The sequence below is a fragment of the Syngnathus leptorhynchus genome, chromosome 9 (assembly GCF_054491065.1).
Source record: "Syngnathus leptorhynchus isolate UIUO chromosome 9, UIUO_Slep, whole genome shotgun sequence".
In the NCBI taxonomy this organism is placed as follows: Eukaryota; Metazoa; Chordata; class Actinopteri; order Syngnathiformes; family Syngnathidae; genus Syngnathus; species Syngnathus leptorhynchus.
In genome coordinates, this window is record NC_141203.1 from 8599824 (window position 1) to 8624248 (window position 24425).

The 24425-nt window shown below is 43.8% G+C and overlaps 1 protein-coding gene across 3 annotated transcripts in view; it reads right to left on the reverse strand.

Annotated features, from left to right (window-relative positions):
- The window catches only part of dip2a (DIP2 acetate--CoA ligase A), a 38220-nt gene that overhangs the window by 2826 nt on the left and 10969 nt on the right, over nt 1-24425 (reverse strand). The window contains exons 2-38 of one of the 3 annotated variants that reach the window (XM_085921252.1): nt 16367-16438; nt 15783-15902; nt 15552-15671; nt 14523-14792; nt 13750-13887; nt 11384-11503; nt 10279-10476; nt 10118-10209; nt 9835-9945; nt 9287-9410; nt 9105-9214; nt 8804-8906; nt 8516-8580; nt 8324-8417; nt 8049-8168; nt 7829-7943; nt 7599-7738; nt 7374-7510; nt 6966-7046; nt 6302-6429; nt 6019-6133; nt 5620-5821; nt 5450-5550; nt 5172-5252; nt 4730-4847; nt 4529-4650; nt 4340-4451; nt 4142-4251; nt 3931-4061; nt 3597-3765; nt 3212-3382; nt 2672-2701; nt 1422-1483; nt 1273-1330; nt 1125-1199; nt 830-1004; nt 26-149 (exon numbers count right to left, since the gene is read on the reverse strand). In XM_085921252.1, the coding sequence (XP_085777378.1) occupies nt 26-149; nt 830-1004; nt 1125-1199; nt 1273-1330; nt 1422-1483; nt 2672-2701; nt 3212-3382; nt 3597-3765; nt 3931-4061; nt 4142-4251; nt 4340-4451; nt 4529-4650; nt 4730-4847; nt 5172-5252; nt 5450-5550; nt 5620-5821; nt 6019-6133; nt 6302-6429; nt 6966-7046; nt 7374-7510; nt 7599-7738; nt 7829-7943; nt 8049-8168; nt 8324-8417; nt 8516-8580; nt 8804-8906; nt 9105-9214; nt 9287-9410; nt 9835-9945; nt 10118-10209; nt 10279-10476; nt 11384-11503; nt 13750-13887; nt 14523-14792; nt 15552-15671; nt 15783-15902; nt 16367-16438 (4414 nt within the window). Of the gene's footprint in view, nt 1-25; nt 150-829; nt 1005-1124; nt 1200-1272; nt 1331-1421; nt 1484-2671; nt 2702-3211; nt 3383-3596; nt 3766-3930; nt 4062-4141; nt 4252-4339; nt 4452-4528; nt 4651-4729; nt 4848-5171; nt 5253-5449; nt 5822-6018; nt 6134-6301; nt 6430-6965; nt 7047-7373; nt 7511-7598; nt 7739-7828; nt 7944-8048; nt 8169-8323; nt 8418-8515; nt 8581-8803; nt 8907-9104; nt 9215-9286; nt 9411-9834; nt 9946-10117; nt 10210-10278; nt 10477-11383; nt 11504-13749; nt 13888-14522; nt 14793-15551; nt 15672-15782; nt 15903-16366; nt 16439-24425 lie in introns of all 3 variants that reach the window. The other 2 variants (XM_085921253.1, XM_085921251.1) reach the window with 2 other exon arrangements.

Here is a 24425-nt window from a genome sequence, read left to right on the forward strand (position 1 = left end):
TCTTTTTTTTTTTTTTTTGCCTCACCATTCAGCTATGCTCTTATGGGAGCGGATGACGGAGGTCTCGATGTCAATCGGGTGGTACCTCATTCCCCTCAGCTCGAGGGTCTCATCTACAGAACCCACCACGTAGAGGGCGTCATGGCGTTCTGAGACGTGTGCGGGTACACACAAACGCACACAAAAATTATTACGACAGTTCCTATGGCAGCGACACAACTCAGATTTGTCACTAGTACAGTAAATGCAGTAATAAGGTCATAATTAAATTACTTGGAAATGGGGGAAAAAAAACTGGATGATATAATAAACTGAAGTCAATATATATATGTATATATATATATATATATATGTATATATATATATATATATATATATATATATATATATATATATATATATATATATATATATATATATATATATATATTTATATATATTTGTTGATATATTCCAAATAATAAATAAAATAGATTTGTGCACGAGATGCGTTTCATTTTTGGACGGACAATTTGGTCAGGCAGCCTCTTTAATTTTGAGATTATGTTTGTAAATACCGGCATGGAAAAATATACATTTCTTTGTACATTTATAATTGTTCAATTCTGCTTTATGATGGAAACAATTGTTGGTCTACTTCAGTTTGAATACATTTCTTAATTTGATGATCATAAAGTTCTTGTTCAAATATCAACATGGGGAGAATAAATTGGGCATATCGCATTACACAGCGATCATAAATAATTGGTTAACCAATTACAGTCAGTAAAAATGAGCAATTTCCCAGCGCAAGTGTTTGAGAGTCACCGATTGGGTGGGTCATTCTCACCTCCGCTGGCATCGGTCAGTTCGGTGCGTCGCAGGAAGCCCAGGTAGCCCGTCCTTGCCCACACAGTGTGTGTGTCACCGAAGCTGAGCTTAGTGTTAAAGTGGTCCGCGTGCAGTGCTTCCTCCCCGTAGACAGTGTAGTAGCCCGTCGCATTGTGAGGACTGCTCACCCACACCTGATAAACACACGCACACTCTTTGTATTTTTAATCAGTCCATCTCTAACAGGTCAGTTTTGCTACTACAGCAGCCATCCGGTTTGTGTGTCGGTAGGGCATAGTGATGTTGCAGCTCACCTCTCCGAGATGAGAATCTCCCAAGGGCCCTTTCGTCTCTGTGTTGGCAATAATCACCTTGACTCCAGGAAGTATCTGCAATCACAGCAGGATGATTGAGTCAAGCATGTTATTATTGTTGATTGTTTTTTTGGTTGTGGCGCTGTACCTTGCCAGACTCCATCAGGGGCAAACTATGTGGAGACCCCCTCTCAACCAGCCGAACTCTGAATGAGAGCCCAAAACAGAAAGGACACATCTGCATTTGCGTGACACGTTTCTAATAAATCAATATCATAAAAGGCCGCCACGTCTCACCTGTCGTGTCGCAAAGCCCTCATGTCTACGTAAACCGTTGTGGGGTCTGGTCCAGCTGTGCCCTGAAAAAAACAACAAAAACGCACAAATGAGGGACATTGCAGCCGAGGTGAACGCGTCCTACTGGTTTGCCGTTTACACTTTAAAGCGCACACCTTTCAATTATTAAGACTTTGACATTTATAACCGCTGCTATCCCATTGTTTTAGTTAATAACTTAACGTTTGAGAGGGCTTTTTTTTTTTTTTTAATATTCTCCTTAGGATATATTTCCCTTTCAGTATTTTTAACAGTTGTTTTTTTTTTTTCAACAGTTATTGTGACTGTTGATTGGGAGAAATCACTTGGTTCTACGACCTAATCGTGAGGTGTAAGGGGTCTCATTTTGACTCCTAACAAGGTTCCTTGCACTCATCAAGGGCTACATGAGAGCTATTGAATACAAGTAATGAGCAACCATATATATACATTTAATGTGGCAACAAGACCATTCACACCCAAATTCAGTGACTTTGATATTGACTTTGGATTTGTTGTCGTTCTGATGCCACGTGTTAATGCAAAGCACCAGCTAGCCATGAGGGTGAGTGACACACACACACTCGCTCACACGCACGCACGCACCCCACAGACACACACACACACGAAGGGAGCTTGGCATAAAGCTGAGCCTTTATCCAGCATGCCATTACCTATCCGCTAAGTTGTCAATTAAAGCCATCAGACAAAAATCAAACATTTGTTATTATAATCACCCAAAAAGTCCAGTGTGTGCAAGGTGCTAATGGGGAACTTGCAATTTGTTACCAAAAGTTCAGATGTTACTGAAAACATAACATTAAGATTCTACAATAGCAGAATTGTGACTTTTATTTTTTAAATGTAAAGTGGAAGTTCCACAGAGTCACCAGTTTCGATTAACAAACAAATATTTACAAACATTACATTTGCCTCGGTGTCACGTGTGTGATCAGCACAATTTTTTCTGCAAATTTTTTCCTCGTCAGGCATGCGCTGATTACTTGCTCCAATGTAAAGCAGCGCAGGCGGCATGAAAGCATCCAAAAGGCAGCAGATGCAGAGACAATAGCACACCTGGCCGCAAACAGCTTTTTGGCAAGATGGAGCTGAATTCTCAATGAACACAAACGATGAAGGCAGAAACAAACACAGACACATGGAAAAACAGCAACAGCCCCCCCCCCCCCCCCCCCCCGAAAGAGCAAGCAATCACTCTTGTCCCACAGTACCTGCTCGATCAGTTTCCCTAACCTGTTGGGCTGACGGGACACATAAATAAAAGACAATTTTACGTCTTTACACACGGACGCACAGTCCAGCACAATAGACGCACACAAAAATGAAGGAATCCAGATAGGAAACGAAATACGCACCTAAAATAATCACGTTTGGAAATTGGCGCAAGATAGACAGTCACAACATTAGGTACACCTGTACAATCTACAGGATGGTGCTTGAGATATATATATATATTTTTTTTTTTTACAATGTCCTAATACGTCTACAATTTTGCCTTTGCAAAAATAGAAAAATAAAGTTTGGATTGACACAGCTTGCTTGTGAAACGGTAAATGCAAAAACATTTGTCAAAATAAGTGATTACAAATTTCAATTCTATTTATCATACATTTCTTCCGTTTCATTTCAGACTGCGCAAATGGACTTAATATTGTCACCAGTGTATAAATGAGACATCAAAACATTGTATAGCGTGTAGCCCCAACGCACGCGGTTAGGAACAGGTCAAATCCTGCCTGTTGAATACTCACTTGCAAACAGATGGCTACGTTCACCCTGCAGCCGAAGGTGGTGCTGACGGCACGTGGCGAAAGCCCCAGGTCCTTGAAGATCTTGGAGAAGGACTGCGTGAGAGCTATGCGAGGCCTCTCCTCCGCCACCACCATGCACGTGCGCACACACGATAGGTTGACGTTCCGCAGCTGTACACGAGACAATGTATACAATATTTCCATACTTCCAAAAATTTCTCAACAATAAAATGTTTTAAACCGCCCAACTTGTCCCCGCTCAATATTAACGATAGCATTTTTTTTTTAAACCATCAAGTACACTTTTTATTTGACTTCTATCTGTACAAGTAATACATTTCATGACTTAAGTCGCAGTGTTAATCTTTCAAACAGTCAGACTCACCCGTAGCGCTTCCGTCTGCGAGCCTAGGCCTTTGGTGCACATTTCCATGACTGAGTAGGAGCAAAAAGTGACACGCACTTTGTACTGGCTGACAGCAGCCAGCCATACACACACATTGCTTTCCAGCTCCAGAGGGGGAACCAGGATGGACTGGTGGCCGGAGTACACACTGCGACAACCCAATCGAAAACCACAATTTATTAGGAGCTGTGCGTGAACCCGGTGGCCCGTTACATTAAATTAGTTGCCTTCTTCTTACCTGACTAAGTCACATTTAGCGGATAAAATGGATGGATGATAATTATAAACAACTGTTTGTGAAATTAGGACTCACCTGCATAGGCACCAGAGAGCAAAGCCCAGGCCACAGTACGGGTCAAGACAGATGGCGATCTGGCGAGAAGGGTAGAGCTCACACTGCAGCTTGATGGAGCGACACAAGGCACCAGTAGCTGCATGGGACATCTACGAGAAAGGGCATTTTAAAAGATACATCCGACATCCCAAAAAGACATTCAAACACGGGTAGTATTTGCAGTACGCACCTTGACTCCAGCCAGGATGCCTGTGGTGGAAACGCTAAAGTCAAGGTAGGCTAACATCTCCGGGGTTGGGGGCTTGTAAATCTGAGGGCTTTTCTTTCTGGGGAGGTCATCTGAATCAATAATAAAAAATAAAAAAAAATCGGTAGCACATGTGAAAGCAGGAAATAAAGATGTCCGTACGCATGCACGGTAGCTCACCTGTGTCCAGCACCATTGGCCAACTCTTAATGTCCACTGCAGCGGCGGCCTCTTTGGATTTCAACAGCTTCATTATTGCTTGAGTGGTGAGGATGCACACCGATTTGCTGACCTGTAAGACACAGATGGTACACTGACTGTAAAAGGTATCAATTTCTAGTCGCCTCCAATAAATAGTTCCCCCGTTACCTCAACAATCATCTTGACAGTGGGAAGGGTGGTGGCCAGGTTCTGCGGGTGCGGAGGTCTGACCGTCACCGGGACGCATCCAGCGTACAAGCAGCCATAGAAGGTGGCAATCAAGTCGATTCCTGCGCGTAAACAAAAACACTTACTCCCGTTTCACCATTCGCAGGACGCTGGAGTGCCTCACGGCTCCGTCGCGAGTACCTGGCATGTAGACGAGTGCGACGTGGTCCCCTGTGTTGAGGCGTCCCATCAGAGCTGCAGCCACGCGCTCGGCCCGCTTGTGGAGCTGCAGACAGGACGCCGCGCTGGCCACCGTGCCCTAAAGAACCAAATGGCAAATGAATCAATGCAGCCATGTCGGGTTATAACTCCTCACAAACAATTGAAATCGTAGGTGACTAGTCCAGTGAGTGCCAATCTGTAAATCTATGTATAGTCAAGTTTGTTTACTCAAATTTAAAATGTTTCCCCCATTGTAGCCATCATCTAAAGGCCACCACCAATGGGTTAATATAAAATGAAAGGAAAGTATATTCATGAATTAAATTCAAGTAAAATACTTTACTTCCGAACCTTTGACGTTAAATAAACATGTTCTGCGTGTAAAACAATGTGTGTGCGCAGGGTGGATGCGCTGAGGTACCTTGGCATTGAGAACAAGGAACAGCTGATGGTCTGGAGTGGCCTGCGCTCTCCACTGTAGGACATCTTGAATGTAGAGGAACTAACAGTGCCAGCAATCATGGACACATGATAAGAGAGAAGTTTTGAATCGTTTCAACCTTTTTCTTGCATGCATGCATGCATGAGACAACCTCTATTTATTCGCTGGTGGTATGTGAGTGGTTAACAAGCCTGGCCCACATTGGAGAGATTTGAGTTTTAAATCCCCACGTGAGACTTTCCTGTGCGGTGGAGTACCTGCTCATTGTCTTCCAACTGGGTCACGTCTCTCCCACAGGCCTGCGCGATCCTCTTGCCTGCCACCAGGTTGCCTACGATCATAGAAGCTGGGCCGACCTCTGCGCGCACACACACACACTCAGTTAGACACACCACGGTCCTCCACCGGCCTTGATACGGCTCCATACCCGGCTGCTTCTGCCTCGGCTTGGGTAGGTTGGTGACGCACGTGTGAGGGCACATGAGGACATTGCAGGGATGCAAGGCGCCCTCCAGGAAGCGCTGTTTGGTCTCCGATATGTGGATGCCACCGAGGGGAGCTTTGGGAAGCGTGTTGGCGGGGACCAGGGCCAGGCAGTACACACCTACTTGGTGGATGCTGTCTATGGCCTGGAAGAAACATTTCTTTGAATATACGCCGAGAACAACTTGGAGTAATATCCATTGCAAGAGCTTGGCAAAGATGTCGACTGACTATAGGAGAGATGTTAAATCTTTACGGTCAAATGGATACAACAATGTCCCATGAGAACTTTGTGTAGACTTCAAATGAAGCTCTTTTGATCAATGTTGTGTAAAGTCAGTACCTGAAGGACGCGGCTCATCCACTGGAAGCTGTCTTCCTCGGAGGCATCCGGTCTCTGTTCGGCCACCACCACGATCCTCTCATCGTGCAGCACCGACACGGAAAACACAGCTATCCTGCAATGCACCAGCTCAGAATTTTAAAACTCACCAGCCACACTTTAAAAGTAAGCCCTGCAAAATCTATTGAGATCCACACAGGCTGGTCCGTATTTCGCTGTATATTGGATCTCATGTTGTTGCGGCTGGGTGGACTGACTGATCAATTGTGTCACGTCTTCCTACCTCCCCCTGTAAACAAACTTCATGGGCTCCACCGCAAGAGCCGTAGCAACCACGTCGTCAGCGTTGTGTCGACGCCCACTGACCACCATCAATCCGTCCATCTTCCCGACAACAAACACGAGGCTGTCCTGGAGGCAGAACACAAAGCACGCAATTAGGAATCATTTTTTTTATTATACTTTTAAAGTCCCCTCCAAAGTAGATTCCTTCAAAAACTCAAATGTCAATGGGATTGACCTTTCCCGTTCCAATACTTTTGGAGGGGACTGTACAACTGAGACCTGGCATCCGGATCAATGCGACAGATGTCAGGGAGCTGCACAAATTCTTATTCTTGGCTTCAGTGACTTGGAAAAAGCCAAACAGCTCATTAATTCTCCAAAGCAATTTGCATATTCCATCTCAGAAAATTCCAGGAGCGCAACAAAGCGATGAGTGTGCTGTCAGCACTGCCCAACTCAATTTCAGGTGTTATTTCAATCAGCTGAAGCATTAAAGAGGACCTTTTTGGAATCAAGATGTAAATGTAGCATTTGACTTGTTTTGGGGAATTCATTTCCAATCACTATTGCTTCACCTCTTTGATAAAAAACATGTGAGAGTCCCATACAATTATTATGAATTGATGTTACTGAGAAGTCATAGAAGAGGATAGAATACTTACTGGTCCCACAAAACCCAGCAGAGAGGTCCTGGTGAAAGTTCGGTCACTGACTGGAATTCCTGTCGACGTGACTGGAGTGGTCTGCGACAAAATGTGACATTTAGAAGTGGGAGATCTCAGATTTGATTACAATATTTTGCCAAGAATAATAAAAGTATTCAAACTCATTCTGTTTAATATAATATAATATAATATAATATAATATAATATAATATAATATAATATAATATAATATAATATAATATAATATAAAGTAAAAATATATATCATAATAAAATATACAAATATAAACAATATTTAGATATCTACAGAATATAAAGATATCATTTTCTGAATTCGAAATAGAACAATTGCTTAAAACACAGCATAAGTAAATGTTTCCAGTAAAACTTGAAATCAAACACTTACCTCAAATATGTTCTTGGTCATTCCCTGAAGGCCGTAATAGGCCGAACCTGTGCATCTTGAGCTCACGCAGATTTCTCCCACCTCGTCAGTCTGACACAAGTACGGCGTGCCTTCGGCTCGCACCACACACACCAGAGCTGCAAAATACCAATCAATCAAACATCAGGACTTTTTTTTTTTTCTTTCTTTTACCGGATGGCGATAACATGCGACTGTGTACGGCACCTCCGGGCATGACCTGTCCCACGTCCTGCACGGTGAGGACAGAGAGCTTCTCTTCGGTGTCCACGCGGATGACACTATGGCTCAGCCCGCCCATGGACAGCACCGCCTTGCCCGGTGAAGGGACGCTCATCTCTGGAGGTCTAAAAGGACAAACTTGTCTTCACATCTTTGCAACATATCCCAAAGAAGAATAAAACCAAAACAAAAAAGCTGCAGTAACATCATCTGACCTCCGGATGGCGACAGTCATGGCTTCTGAAGAGCTGGCACATGGACAGATCACCTCAGGTCGCAGCCCACGTGCCTGGAACACGTTGAGAAAGGCATCGCAGGAAGATATTGACCCTGAAGAGTGGCATGGAGTCAGCATGTACAGTACCAACATGAGGACAAACAAGTGATCTTGTGCTGTTCATTTATTATGATTTTTTTTTGCAGCAACAGACTCACATGGGTTGGCTCCATCGGCAACAATCAGCATGCGCAGCGAGCTCAAGCTGATGTCTCGCTGGTCTCTTTGAGCTAGCAGAGACCAATGCATGTCTCTCGATTTCACCACAGCCACCCGCGCTGGGCAATGGACAAACAAACACACACACACACACACACACACACACACACACACACACACACACACACACACACACACACACACACACACACACACACACACACACACAAATCAAACTAACTTCATCTCAAGATGGCTCACATACGACCCTCACCTTTGTACGTGTGAACCTTTTGTATCCACGACAGAGGGTTGACTTTCATTAGCGAGTAAGGAATGCTGATTACATGCATCCGATTCATGACGCTCTGCAATGAGAAGGGAAGGTTGGAAATAATCAAGCAATATGTCACTTTCAAATATATTGTCCAAGCAGGCTATTAAAAAGAGGTTTTAAAGAACTCACGGTAAGAACCCCATGCCATAAACCCGCTTCTCTCTTGAAGTCCAGCACGTTAGTTACGGTCTCAGCTGTGAATCACAACGGGACATTTTTAGTTTCATGTAAACAAAGACTCATTTCGTATTAAATTGGTAAACATTGCAAAACTCGGAAAAGCACAGAGGATGAAAAGGTTCATGATAGTCGAACGTTTGTAAAAGACCAAATCCATGCAAACAAATCATAGTGGCAACTGAGAAATCCAAAAGAACTTCTGTGTGTGTGTGTGTGTGTGTTGACGTGGTCACTCACCTTCAGTGTAAGCGCAAGCCTGTGTGAGAGCGTGACAGTGAGCAAGCATGGCTGAATGGCTCACTGTGATCCCCATGGTGCTTCCCTCCTTGCTGGTTTTATACTGCACGAGGAATAAAAACAGAAGAAAAAAAACCACCACGGCGGTCGTCATTCAAAGTATCGCATTGGCACCTCACGCTCCCATGCTAGATGGGGATTATTAAATTTCCATGTGTGTTTCAGTACATGTGTGTATGTCATGCAAGTTACAGTAAATATACATAGTTGATCTTAAGCTACAAAATGTCAACGCCCTCACTTCGATGTAGGCTATGTCATTGCTTGCTTCACGTATTGTCGGATGCCAGTCCTTGGGAGGCTTCACGACGTGTTTTCCGTCAGTCACAAACCACAGCAACCGGGGCCAGCCTAAAGGGGCAGACGAGTAAAATGGCTTGGAAGCCCAAATCATGCCACGGTGAAATTGAAAGAAGGATTTACCTTTGAATGTGGCTACCTCCCCAGTTTGTGCTTTGGGTAAACCTTTCTGACAAGCGTCAGTGGTAAGAGCCAAAGTCACCCCGCAGCTGCCAAGCAGAAAGCCAATTTGTTGACTTCCAGCATCCTGTAGGACAGAAAAAAAAAAAAAAGTGGAGACACACAGTCAAATGTGATTTACAGCAACAAGAAAATTTTAATTGGGGACTAAAGCAGAGGAGCGGCGGCTAATCGGGCACACTACAAAAACTCAAATCTAACCGATATCTCGTCAGGGCGAGATATGTGTGATTATTCTTTCCCTTATATTTCTTTATATTGGAGAGTTATTGCGTCAGGGCATATCGCTTCGCTTCAAGCATTTTTTTTTACGCTCGTCTTAAGACAGTGCTTTCATTCAACTTTTAAGAAGGCTTACCAAATAGGATTTTTTGAGCACGACAATCCCGTCGATACGAGTTAGCACGGCGGATGTCCGAGCCCGCTTTACTCTTTGGATTGGTAAATATCCAAACGAAAACAAAATCAATAAGTGCATCGCCAGCCATTACCTTTCTGGTTAGCGGCACTTCAATGGGTACGGGGACCAGCTCTGCCAGCAGACAGCCGTAGAACGCCACCATGAACATGACGGGGTCATTGTTGGGGAATACAAGTGCAACCTGTGGATGGATGGATGGATGGATGGATGAAACAGATCCAGGGGGACGGTCAAAGGGTTAGGCCCTGTGGTGTGCCAAATATCATAACTCTGTACATATTTAGGTTTTACGGGCACGGCTGGTTTGATTGGAAAAGAAAATGATCAGCCAAGAAACATGTTTTGAGACGTACCCTATCTCCAGGCATAAGCAAAGGTTCATTCCTGGTGCTTAACTTGTTGAGAAGTGTGTAGGCCAATTTCTGACTCCGGGTCCATAATTTACCTGCAGTGGCAACACAATTACTGTATTCAAGTATTTCTTCTCAAACGTCTTGGCGTGTATTTAACCTACCATAGGTGAGAGTGTAGACAGGCTTGCCAGCGTTATCAAGTGCTGTCAGACAAGGGCTCTTGGGTTGAGTGGTCCCCCATCGTTGCAAGGCTGCTGTCAACGAGGGAGGCCAGTTGGTGGCCACTCCGAGAGGATCTCCCTCAAGGGGACGCATGAGTTGGCCTTCTGGCTTTGGCTGGTTTGGATTGGGTTGCTGAACTAAATACACACAGAAGAAAATGACATGAACGGATGGATGGATGGATGGATGGATGGATGGATGGATGGATGGATGGATGGATGGATGGATGGATGGAATCCATGTCTCTTATAGCCACAGCCGCATGGTGGCAACAGTACTGCAGTGCCGCAGTATTCCCAGCGTCACCCCTGAGGAGCCATTCAGCTGGAATGTTTTACAAGGTAGTGTTAAATCAGTGATTTATACATCTTTTGCAGAGGGAGGCTCACAAGTAAGAAAAGAGGGACTCTTTGATGGCCAGATAGTGGGGATTGAGAAAAGGCTAGGGGATTAAAGTCGTATATTGTGTTCCTAACAGTTTTTTGTTTTTTTTTGCCTGCCCAACTTCTGCTTTGGAATTCCATCTCATTTGTGCGCTATCCAGTTAAAACACTCGAGTCAGGAAAAGGACTCTCCGCATACACACACCACGTAGTCTGTAGATGCTCGCTCCACTCTGGCAGAGTTAGGAGAACTTTACAATGACCTGCTGGTGTGTTACTAATCCTGCTGCGTTTTCATTTGCACAGTGTTTACTCAGCCTGGCAAGAGTACCACCCAAAAGCCACGATGGGCTGGTAAGGAATGAAGGAATTTGAAGAGAAAAAAAAAAAGACTGGTCCACAATGTGGGTCTGTGTTTCTGCGGTCCAGCTCTGCCTTACCACTCCCTGAGCACACCTGGTGGTCTCTGATCCACAGGAGGGAGGAAACAACAAAGAAAAACAATCACCTATCTAAAAGTGTGCTTGGACCGTTTATTTAGGAGGTGTGGAAAAGGGCTCGGTTCAGCAACGAGAAGAATAGCACACAGTGGAGCGTAAATCCCGGACAGGGTTGAAGCCACTGTTCCCCGTGCATGGACTGGCGTTTCGGAGTAACTCACCATCCATGAGCTCCTCAAAGTCATCCACGAAAAATTCGCGCAAAGGCGGTCGCTTCGGTCTTTTCAGTGTGTTGAGAAGCTGTTGGATTTTGGAGGAGACGCGGCTGTTGACTGGAACACCTACACAAAGGCATTGCCGAAAAGGATGGGATGGTGAGAAATAGGGTTCAAGTACATAAACAAAAAAAACAAAAAAAAACAAGCATAACAAAGACATCGAAAGAGACGTGGATGACAAACGGAGATAATACACAGCGGTTAAAAATGACCAAAAAGGATTAGGAAGATATGTAACCAGATTCGTAATGAGGAGAAGTGAGAGGAGAACACACAAGGTCAGCGTAACCAACTGTCACTCAATCAAACAACAAAACAGCAGATAGATCTCCTAAGTCAGTATTTTAGCTCAGCAAACTCTTAAATAACCCTTCCACCATGACTAATCAGGTTGCCTAGCAACACGTCTGTCTCTTCACCAGCCTCCGAGACGTGAGGCCTCTCATTAAGTGTATATGCTCACTTCACATAAAGTTGTACCTACATTTCACGACACAGACGGTTTTACCGATCGGAACCGAGCCCTAACTAAACAAGTCAGCCTGCGTGGACTTCCCGAGCTCGGTTTTGTCCATGGGAGTCCATTCTAGGCTAGGGAGGGACAAGTGTCAGACATTCCGGCCACAGGAGACAGAGGGCACAGCTGCACACAGCTTGCCGGATGCGTTTATGTTCTATAATAAGGCCGGCGGCTCAGACAGCCTCGGTCTGTTCAGATCGAGGCTCGCACACACATCGGGACGGGGGCATGCGAAGGGCAGTGCGGCACCCGATGGGCCAATTAGACACAGACGACAACATCTGATGGCCCCCCGAGTGCCATCCACTCAAAAGCTTTGATATATTCGAAGGAGATGAGGACTTGCAAATGATGCAAATTAACATATTAGTGTTCGCCACCTTTTTCAAACAACCAAAAGGTCCCCCGTGCATTAGAGGTCATCACTCGGTTTTGCAATATTTTGGGATTCCGACATGATCAATTGAAGTTGTTAGAAAGCTCATTTCTTCCGGATATCGTGTTTTTTTATCAAGTCAATTATTTGTTATTCTTATAATAATGCTATAATAATGTTTTTTAATGTTAATAATGTTATTTTTGAAAATGTGTTCATTTATATATCGGGTACATTAAAATGTGTTCATTTATATATCAGGTACATTATGCCAGAATGTGCAAAGCTCACATCTGATGTCAAGAATATTTTTTAATCGAGGTTGATCATAATAATGTAAAAAAAAAAACCACTTCACACAAATAGTTAATCCATCTACTGTATTGTTGCACACGTTTCCCTATCTAAACAAAATGTGTCCTGTTGGCCTAACCCTTGTTTAAACATTGAGATGGTTCAAAAAAGACAACAACAATTATCCATGCTAATACAGACATGCATCGAGTTGATTCACATTGGTGTGAATGGCTTTTCCACACCAAGAATGTACAGTTCATAATTTAAGTAGGAATCGATTTCCAACGCCGCAACTTCAAACGCATTCGTCTTGTCGGCAAGACCATCAACAACACAAACAACATCAACACAGATGGATTGAAGGAGTGAATTCCCTTTTTTTTTGGGGTGGGGTGGGGGGGGGAGTGCGACACCTGACAGTAGTCACATGCACAACTGATGCCAAAGCTCTGAAGTAACCGTAGCGATAATAAATACCATTCATCACACTGAAGGATCCCTCACCTCTCCATTCACAGCCTGGAGGGAAAACAAATGAGGACGTCAATGAACATAATCCTTCGCAAATGTCGACATTGCACCAAGCTGAGACAGAAACTCCACAGCGGTTTCACTCAGCTGCTTTGACACACCATGAATCAACAAACAATCCCGCACAATTTACAAAATTCTGAATGAATTAGACAACGATAACAAAATTGACTTTTGTTATTGTTTCATTCGGGGTTTGATTGCTTTCTGCTTTGGTGACCAGAGAAATCTAGATCGTAGTTGGCCCAAAAGTCAAAATTCTCCGAAATAACTCCTCGATAACACCGCAGACTCATCACATATTTGAGACTCAAGAATCGAAAAGAAGAGTGACCATTATAATGATGAGAAGAACAACTGCGTATCACAAAACAGCCATTAGGAATTGGGAGTGTTATTTCCAGGGGGCAAAGGAGGACAGGTGTTACCATAGCAACACAAAGAGGGTCAGCCGACAGCTTGCGCCAGACTGAAATGAAGACTGACTAAAGAGGGGAAAACAGAGGGACAAACAGCAGGGGGGGGGGGGGGGCAAACCGGAAGAAACCATGTAACGGGGTGCGTGCATGCATGTAGGACACTCACCATCTGCTGTCTCCATGATGCTGGTGTGGTGGTTGTAGCCACGAGATACGCCTCGCACCGAGGCAACGTGGGAATGCTCCGCATGAAGTGAGGAGCGCTCCGAGAGGCCCGTCACGTCTGGGGGAGCTATGTGGTTATCTGTGGTAGAAGGGGATCGATTGAAAGGACTGGTCAGCTATACGTCTTGCTGGACAAGCTGGACTGGTCAACAGCCAATCACAAAATTAGAGTCTCGATTTTGGAATGAGGGACAGCTATTTTACTTGAGCATTTACTTGCTATCCTGTAAAAATAAAGATGAAAATAATTTCAGCGGCAACATGTCACCCCTAAAAATGAACAGATGATGCGAATAGAGTCGCTTTGACAATAGAGTAGCCCAAAGTCTTTTTTTACATGACTGAATGAAAGAAAGATGTAAGACAAAGATTACTACTTAGTCCAAAGACGTAATTGACGTTCTTGGTCTTTCCTTGTTAAGTGGCTGTGTGTGACAAAAGCAAGTCGTGCTTTCTATCTGGGACACATAGAAACAAATCTGATTGGCTGGAGATAATTGAATGTTTCTGCTGGATTCAGCAAATGCAAAACAATGAGAAGTGTGCTGACATACCGCACCAAATATACCTGACCTATCCCTTAAAGGAGACATGCGCATTTAAATTTTTTTTTTTTTTCAAATTGCTCTCAGATGTCTTAATCAGCCAGCCTGATACGACAAGTGGAGACCGAGATCATTCGTAACCTTGATAAATGACAAAAGGATCTCTCACCTAGGTGTGTGTGTGACATAAGATCAGCCAGCACAGTAGCTTTGGTATTGGCGTTGAGAGCGCCGCTGTTAGCGTTGGCGCTGGCGGCGACAGACCTCACTCCCGGGTGAGACGAGGTGGACGAAGCGGAAGATGACGTGGACGAACCCTGGATGACCCGGTTAAACCAGTGCTCGACGGCCGGGTGGCTGTGGCTTTGATTGGGAGTGGAATTGGCCAGACGTCCCTTTCGCCGCAGAGAGCCTTCGTCTTCCGACGCAGAGGAGGTGTCTGTGTTGGACAGGTCAGAGGAGCGTGGTGTCATGCTAAGAGGACAGCAACATGGGTGGGGTGGGGTAGGAGCCATTTGTGGATGACTTGTGTGCTTGCAACACTTTCTGTCTCTATGCTAGTTGCACTTTCATTTAGTTTGACACCAAAGCTCTCATTAAGTCGCTTGTACTCGACAGATAAAAACAGCAGGATATAATTGCCAGGCAATGCTTAATGAGCTATACATTAATGACTTGGCTGATCTGCTAATTACCGCAATGTACTATGTAACAGTGATTAAGACGGCAACTTTACACATTTGTCACAAAAAGATGGCGATATCTGGCGCAAATTTGATATAAAGCACTACCTTTCCTATACAGACTTAATGAAGTCAACATCATGATTACACCACTTGTGGGGTTTAAAAGTGCTTTGTCGAATTTCAACTTGCCTGACATCAAACTGTTCCAGAAAATAGGTAAAATGTTGACATTCTGAGACAATGCTAACAATGTCATCCAAGTATGCAACATGTGGGAAGGCCTGCTGGGAACACGCTTGTAACAACAAGGTCCTTTATAATCCCAAACAATAGATACAGTCATCAAACAGAATGCCCCTTTTTTTTTTTTGGGCAATAGAATCTCAGATTAGGGAATGTTAGCATCCTACACTATCGTGTTTAGTGGGTAGTGAGGGAATCGGTAGTGTAAATATATGATTGTTCAAGATTGGCAAACCACAACACGCTAAATATAGATCCAAAAGTCTGACCTGGCGGAGTGCACGCCTCAACGGAGGACTGGACTAGCACGGATCGTCTCTTGGACGGCATTGGCATCTTCCTTTCTTTGTATTTGGCCAAAGCTGCTTGGACGGCTTCTGTGTGCAGATCTAGGCCATTGAATAAAGTAAAAAAAAAAAAAGGTACACGGCTTAGGCGCACTCTTACAAAGCTCAAGTAGGAATTTAAAACTCTCATACAAAATATGACGATGCGATTACCAGAGCGGAAGCGTTCATCTCGAGTGTTGGCTGCTCGAGATTTGTTGTGTTTGGACGCGGGTAGAACAGCCTGGGAGGAGGCCTGGATCCGGCTGTCTATCTGCAAAGCGGGATCTACACCTGTGTGTGTGTGGGGAGGGAAAACTAAATAAGGGAACCGTTCATCCGGTGGATATAAAAAAAAAAAAATCAATTATTTTTCTTATTTAAATTTAGTGGGTGCGACTTACATTCATTTGAGCTCTGGAAATGACGGTAATATGAAAATGAACCTATTAAGCGCATCCAGTATGCGGATGCGATTCATTGACAGCCATCAGGCTGCCCGGCTGGCCTTTCCGTTATATCAGCTTAGTAAGGATCATTAAGCTCCATGCCGTCAGCAACTTTTAGACAGCAATATAACTCCCACGCTAAAACACTAAGCAATAGTCTGACACACATTCACTCAATCTGCTAAACAACCCGAAATGCATTTAGCGCATTAGGTTCAAGATCATCTGAGGACATTCCAGGACACTCATGAATGAGCATCCTACGAGCAAAGATGAGCAGTTGAATTTTAAAATAACAAATATTCTTACCTTGGATCTGCGGGATGTACGGTGCCAACAGTTTGCTTCTTTTCTTCTCGTAGCCCTTCTGAGTGATGTCCCCTGCACAGAGATGAACAAGCGAGGGGTGGGGAGAGAAGAGGGGCAGAGAGATGAGTCATTAGCTTAGATGAGCCCTTTGTGCAAGTGTGTGTTGTTGTTGTTTTTGGTGCTCGACTCTGGGCCACCTGCACATTACAAGAGATTCGATTTTAAAATTGGGCTTAAGGAGCCAGCGGCATTGGTGGGGCACTGGTGGGGCACTGGTGGGGCACTGGTGGGGCACTGGTGGGGCACTGGTGGGGCACTGGTGGGGCACTGGTGGGGCACTGGTGGGGCACTGGTTATCACGTCCACCTCACAATTCAGTGGGTGCGGGTTCGATTCCACCTCCGGCCCTCCCTGTGTGGAGTTTGCATGTTCTCCCCGTGCCTACGTGAGTTTTCTACGGTTTCCTTCCACTTTCCAAAAAACATGCATGGTAGGCCGATTGAGCACTCCAAATTGCCCCTAGGTGTGAATGCGAGTGCGATTGATTGTTGCGGATGTTGTCTCTGTGTGTCCTGCGATCGGCTGGCAACCGGTTCAGGGTGTTCCGCCGCCTACTAACTGCTAGGATAGGCTCCAGCAGATGGACAGATGGAATGAATGGATTGGCTTAAGGATGTATGGATTTGCAAAGCAGCATCAGAATCTCAAACTATAGTCTATGACTGGATTTGTTTTCTGCATCAGAACTTTCCTTTTCTGTCCCGTCTTATCCGAGCACGATGACCCAGCAATATATTTGACGAAAGGAACTTATTACCTCGAATATTTTACGACAGCAGGAAGTCGATACCGAACGGTTTTTAATTGCCGAGTTTACCGAGAATAGCGTTGTGTTGATATTTTTTCCCGATGCTCGGGCACTCGAGCATAGAGCGCAACAATGCGGTAGTGTGGAGGCAGGTGTTGTTGTTGTCACACTTCTTCTGAGTCACCCCTGACAGCTGAATGGCTGCACTGTTTAATGTCTAACAATACCCAGCTCTCCATCGGCTGCGCCTCCTGACCCAACACTGACTCTTCTGTCGTCACGCGTCTCTATCTGCGTGTGTCCGTGCACACGGGTTCATGTGTATGTGCATACCAGGGGCGGCGTGACGTCTCGTCAAGCACACAACGGGAATGTTTTTCCCCCTCTAATTGTAGCTCGTGGAGCGTCCACGCCGAGGGCATCCTGATCCATGAAGTTATGTCTCAGTGGAAGCTAATCTTTTGAGCCGGGAACAAACAGCTAAGTCTTTCGATTGACCCTTTGCCTGAATCACAATTCAGAGTAAATGGTTTAGTTCAAGTGTGTCAATGGGACCAATGTTGAAACCGACTGACTTATTTTAACATCCAATCATAGTAGGCCATCTCATCTGAGTTTAGTGCTTAACACCTTCATCAAATTAGAAGATTTTGAGGGACACTCTGCAGTCAATATGGGAGGAAAACCTTCGCTTGACCTCCTTGCTCCCTTCATGCCGACTGTCGGCTTTATGATGTCATTGAGCTCAGTGGCGGTAAAGTTAGAGGGAGTTTTAGAAAATCATGAGTGGGTCTTTTTGTTTATCAAAAACACAGTCATGTGACCATCCTCTGTGTTTCTGACATCTCCTGTCCACTTTCCTGTCCACACAACCTAATTGTAATGTTTTTCTTCAGACAGTCTTTGTTTAAACATATTCAAAAGGGTCTTTCAATGGGAAAGAAAAATAGCAGGAGTGGGGTGATGTCATGTCCACATTTTTGGCTCAGCTACAACTGAGCACAGAGACGATGCATTTTATATTCTGGGAGACCAAAAGCAGTTTGGTCTGGCGCTCTTCTGAAGTTGTTACCGTAAACATTCCTCTGGCCCGGTATTCAATCTTAATTTCCCCCAAGTGCTCTGTAAAGAATGGCAGCAAGAGAGTCACTATCCTCCACTTTGTCGTATTGACGAATAGCTATCGAGTCAAAGTGACTGACGACATTTTGGGCGAATTACTTTTCATCAGCACGGATGGAGCTTTTTTTCAGTCCAGTATCCAAAGCTCTTCTCAATCCAGTCATTCACAATGACAGCCACGTCACATGGCCAGTTATATTCGAGTGTGATAGAAAAAAAAAAAGTGTGCTCGCAAAGAACTGCATAAAAATCCACCACGTGAATCCATTGCTAACGTGTGTCCCTCCTGGACGAATAGTAAAGTCTGGGAATGTGAAAATACTTCATCCAGACATTGTATGGAAAAGGTTTTAGGACGTCGCCTGTGAAGTGAAATTTAAAGATCATTCGGAGTTTGTGATCCCTTTGCAGCTATGACAAGTTGTTTTAAACATTGATACACGGTTTGCTCGAGAACAGTGACTTTTTTTTTTTTTTTAAACCTGAGATTACATTGAAGCCCATCCACAGAGTCAGTTCTTGTGCAAGGCTGACTCTCAATCTGCCAACACAGCTGCCAGGGCAGCATGCAAGGCTGCCTGCTCTTTTGCGCTCAGAAAAATCAGCGTCTCATATTTAGACAGAAGAGTGAACAAAACGGACATGTGTGCCAACAAAGACAGATGTGTTCAGCTGTCACCGCATGAACTCCACCAACAATTCAAATGTTGATTTGATGCAAACATGCATCTGATTGATAAGTCAAACATTGGAGTTGACCTATTTTAAATTTTGCATGGTGAGAAAAGTTAAACGTTCTTCTCACACTTGGACTGCTTTATGGTCACGGAAAAAAAAAAAAAAAATGCTGAGCTGGACGTAAACGATTGACAGAAGGGAGATCCGCACTAGCGATGCAACCACATGTCAAGATGATAAAATCAATAAGAGAGCAGCTGCCGGCCGGCTAAGTCGGTGACGAATATAGACATGCACAAGCTGAATGACTCACGTGTTAAGGAGGAAGCAAAGGATTCATCGCAAACACAGAAAGAGGGAGGGAAGAGGAGAATAAACAGCAAAGGCAAACCTGCTAACAGGCAAAGTCAAAGGAGGTGCCCCTGTCATAAGTCAGACCCTTCAGCATCCCTTTGTTTCCTTTGCTGTTGTCTGAATGAAACCCATCTCTCTCACTCTCCCTTCCTTAATTGCAACTGCTCCCCCCCCTTTTTTTTTTTTTTTTACTCAAACACTTTCCATCCCTCCCTCTCCAATACAAAGCTTGGCAAGGCTTTAGGATTAGGGTGTCAAAGCAGACCCCTGAACACCCCCCCCCCCTTTTAACACATGCCAATTCGAACCACACACCGGAAAACAACGTGCTTGTGCAGGTGAACTTAGACATGACACATGAACTTGATTTGTTTCAGAAAAAAAATCCCCCTTGTTGCTTAACCCAAAATGCATAAATATTACTAATCGTATTACGATAATACATATTAAATGATTTGTTTAGTTGGTTTTAATTTGATAGTGTGGGCTTCATTAACTTGTGGTTTGCACGTCTGACACATGGCTGGTCTTTTTATGCATTCACAAAATGATCAAATCACCTAAAATCTCATTTTTCATGTATATTTTAAACCATCATGCCCCATGGTTCTTTTCCTGACAAAGGACCATGGGAGTCTAAGACTAAATTATAGTCCAGTCATGAGGGGTTAATGTTGTAGGAGGTGCAGCCCCAGCTGGTATGTCACCCTTTGTGTGTGTGTGTGTGTGTGTGTGTGTGTGTGTGTGTGTGTGTGTGTGTGTGTGTGTGTGTGTGTGTGTGTGTGGGTGTGTGTATTTCATGCCTGAAATGACTTGCCTATTCACCCTTTGGCATTACGTTCCTACGAAGAGCTTGATATAATTGGGCTCAATTATTGCTATAGTAAGCAGAATAATGAGTCCGACCTAGTGCACACACTCTAAAACAGAAAAACACAGCGGATATCCTCCCGCGTCTTCCGCGACTAAATGTCTTAAAACTTAAACACGATTAGACACTAAATAGCCACCATTGCAAAACATGCCCAGTGTCATTAGACACATTTGACAATTTTACAAAATCCATTTAAATCCACCAGATGTGGTTTAACCTCAAGGATAAATCCAATATGACTCTTAAGATCTTTGAAATAGCTGAAATGATTTTGAATGACGACTGAAAAGTTTGGGAGAGGAAAGATGGGTGCAACATCTACGGGGAAATCAGGTCGATTGATGATGACGACCAACATCTGAAGAGGATGGAGAAAAATAAGTTGACATAAGGGATGATATGATTATAAGGCCATATTCGTTTTTTACTTTTGTCGCATACTCTTACAAAGGACTCCTCTAAAGTCAGCATACGTCAATGGTTCAAACCACTCGGTGGCATCCTTTATAATTAAGTGGCGGCAACAAATTAGGAGACTTAACGAACCCTCCATTACCAATTTGCTAATACATAACTTGCTCATCACATTATGCACACACACACAACCACAAAAAATCCCTCCCAGTCCCCCCCCCCCCCAGGCTTGTGTGCAGACAGACAGTGTGAATAATGAGTCATTAGACGAGGCAGCTGCACACTGGTTTGCAAAAGAGTCGGGGGGGGGGGTCATAATTAAGAAATAGCAACGCACACATTTGATACTGTAAGCACATGACACCAAATGACACGCTCACATGCATGTCTGATGCCTGCACAGATGTCAGATTATGTCAGGAGCAAAAAAAAAAACAAATTCAGGATCATGATGAATGACTAAAAGACTTCAAATCCGGGGAAACAATATTAAATAAAGATTCTTTTGATTTTGCAGAATAAGACTTTGATTGATAAGACACAGATCAATGCAGCTCTTTTGACCGACTATGTGACCGCTTGTGTTATTGATAAAAACAAACATCTACTCAAAAGAGGAACGTTGTGGCAAGCTACACACAGTTCCTGGTGTATGAGATACGAGCCGCCCCGTGGGCACTCCTCAAAGCTCTGTCGGGTTTTAGAGGCTACGGACAGATTTATTGTCTCCTTTGCGAAGTCATTAACATATGAATGTGGATCTTTTCCACTGGCCTAACATAGGCTTAGCCATTAAGTGCCTTGCATATAAACACCTTGGCTATAGCGAGGGATCGCAGATTGAAGGGGGAGTCTGAATTTTCTTTGCACAAAACACACCAAAAAAGCTTAACATCACCACACGGACAGCGTGGTGAATCCACTTAAGGGGTGAACGTTTTAAACTGAGCCAGTCACCCACCACAAATGTGTTTGTGTGAGTAGGCAGGCGTGACGTTCAGATTTAGTTGACATATTAACCAAATCCAAACCATGATCCAAGCTTTTAGACTGGGTTAAAAATCAAGATCCATAGTTCACACGGCACTATCGGAACTATTTTTGCACTATCATGTAGAAACTGCCACACCCCTACTTTTGTCTCAAAGCAAAAAGGTAAGCAGAGCTGCACAGGATTTGTCGGGTATGCAGATTAGCGTTGGCTAACCGCATTAGCTGCTAATTAACACATTCTCGACTGACTGTACATAAAGATTTAAACGTGGGAGTTGTGTAATTGAGTATAGTATAGAGACAACGTTCACTCATTAGTACCTTTGAAAAAATTGTTAAATCAAATCAATTCCAAGAAAGAAACATTCAAGTTTTCCATTCATATGGCACAGTGCAGTTGTAAAGATTGAATTGGATGGAATGATGGAATAGAGGCATGTATTTAAATTCCTTAAATTACATTCAACAAAAAGCTTTGACCGAAAAAGAAATTGCCACTCTGTCTTTTTCATGACCACACCACACGCTGTCAAGACATGAAACGATGCATTCCACTTATTTTAGCCAGTGTTGCTAACAATTATGTGTAGTGTGAGTAGAGCCAAATCCAAGTAGAAAAATCTGCAAATGGAAGCGTCTCATTAAATGGTAAAATCTGGGATAAAATCATACCTGAAGGGAAATAAGCAATCCAGTAGCTTAGTTTATCTTATATAGCTTTTAATGTCTGCCTTTCACATCGTTGACTTTTTCTGGCAGATCCTTTCCAAGAGTTTCTTCAAAAGTAGGAGGCTCCTCTAAAAATAGGATGGATCAAGCCAAAAAAAATTCCCAAAAAAGACCATATAGTCATTCTCAGATTATAGCCTCTCACATCTTATTTTCTTCATCCCAACCAAACAAGGCAGCGAATGCATTCCACAATGTTATGACCTCAACGATTAAAAAAAAAAAAAAAGGCCTTTACTTTTTCCACTCTTACTTTTGTCAGATACGCCGCAGAGTACTTCCACACGGCTCGGCATTCCCCGAGGGTACCTGGCCTTGGCGTGGAACCTGACTGCGGCAGCATGGGGGAGACGTTTGAAATTCTTTTGAAGTTCAGTGAGACGATATGATGGTGGTTAAAAAGGGGGTGGGGGGCAGGAAACGGGGAGCAGAAAGCTCGCTAGAGGTGAGATATATTGATTGAGCAATGGGAAACAAGGCAGACAATACAAATAAAGGAAGGGATCTGAGACAGGAAAAAGAGGGCGAGGCAATTCACTTTGAAGTAAATCAGCATTGCAACGTCCGCAAATGTCCGGCGAGGGAGGACGAGGCAAATCTTCATACTCGTGTTTGTTTTCTGTCAGATGTTCTGTGTAAATACGAAAATTATTCAAACCATACCGCTAAAACTTCCATGATAAGGCCACGTCTCTTTCGCATTGTGCAACCGTAGAAAAAAAAAAAAAAAAAAACGATTCTACTTAAGACGCAATGGAAAATAATTGTGATTTTTAAACCTTTTAAATTAGACAAGCTGTCAGCTATCTTTCCTTCACACTGGCGCACTTGCTTACAGTTGCCACTCACTTCCTGCTCTATTGTGCAGATTGCTGGCTCCAAGTCCAGGAAGTGGCCTTTTTGTTTCCCCTTTGTCTTTCCTGTGAAGGTAGGAAGGAATGTGTGTAGGGAGGGCTAGTGGAGGGCCGCACACACACACACACACACACACACACACACACACACACACACACACACACACACACACACACACACACATACATACACACACACACACACACACACACACAGAGTGTTTGTGAGTTATTTGCACATTTAACACGCACACTGACGTGAAAAGCAGTCGTGGCAACAGAAAGAAGACACCAAAAAGATGCAATCTAATCCGGTGGGAATTGTAAAACCTGAAAAGCGGGACAATGTGGACTTCAGATTTAAATGTGCAATTTTTTTTTTTTAAAGTTAAAATGAGTCAAACGAAGTACATAATGCTGCCAACACCCGCAAAGACAAGTTTCACCTGACAGACGGGTTTTGAGTTAAGAAGATGGTGGAAGGAAACAAGAAAGGAGGCAGGGCTGAAAAGATTGATTTGTCCAAAAGAGTGAAATGAATTCTTTTGAGGTGAAGGAAATTGATCAAACGTCATTGTTGGGTTTCCCGCCATCCGTGTTCCACACAGGAAACAGCTGTCCTGGTAGTTGTTGTTTTGCAGGTGTCACGTCTAGCGTGAGTTGATGGACGTGCTGCTGCAGATCACATCATCAACAACCATAAAAGAGAAACACTTTGCCTAAATATTTGTGCGTTTGTTGTGGGCTGTGTGTGTTTTCTGTGCGCTGCGTGCACAGCTGCTGCCGGCGTGGCTCGTGCAGGCGCGGTCACAACTACTTGTCACATTTAAAGGCGCCCATTGGCGTTTTGAAATCCAAACTATTCCACCCGGTTTGCCTTTGCGTGAAGGAACGGTTAGAAGACGTTAGATCTTGCCCATTTCCCCAACTGCCAGCTGTCACTCAAATAACTGCTTCCAAACACTATGCAAAACATTTACAAATATTGTACCCGGGGAGGTTGTTTTGCTTTTATTTGTGCCACATTTACTTCAAATATTGCAATTTAAAATGTGTTTAGTAGCTTAAATTCTGATTTTACACTCAAGTGAATTGGTTTAATACCGGATTGCTTTTACTGGACCCATTCTAAAAAAGTGGCAAACACATTTTAACAGTTTAGGAATTGTCTGTTGAGTTGTTAAAAGTTTTATGATGAGGGATTTCCAATGGGAAAATCTGTATTTGAAGAAA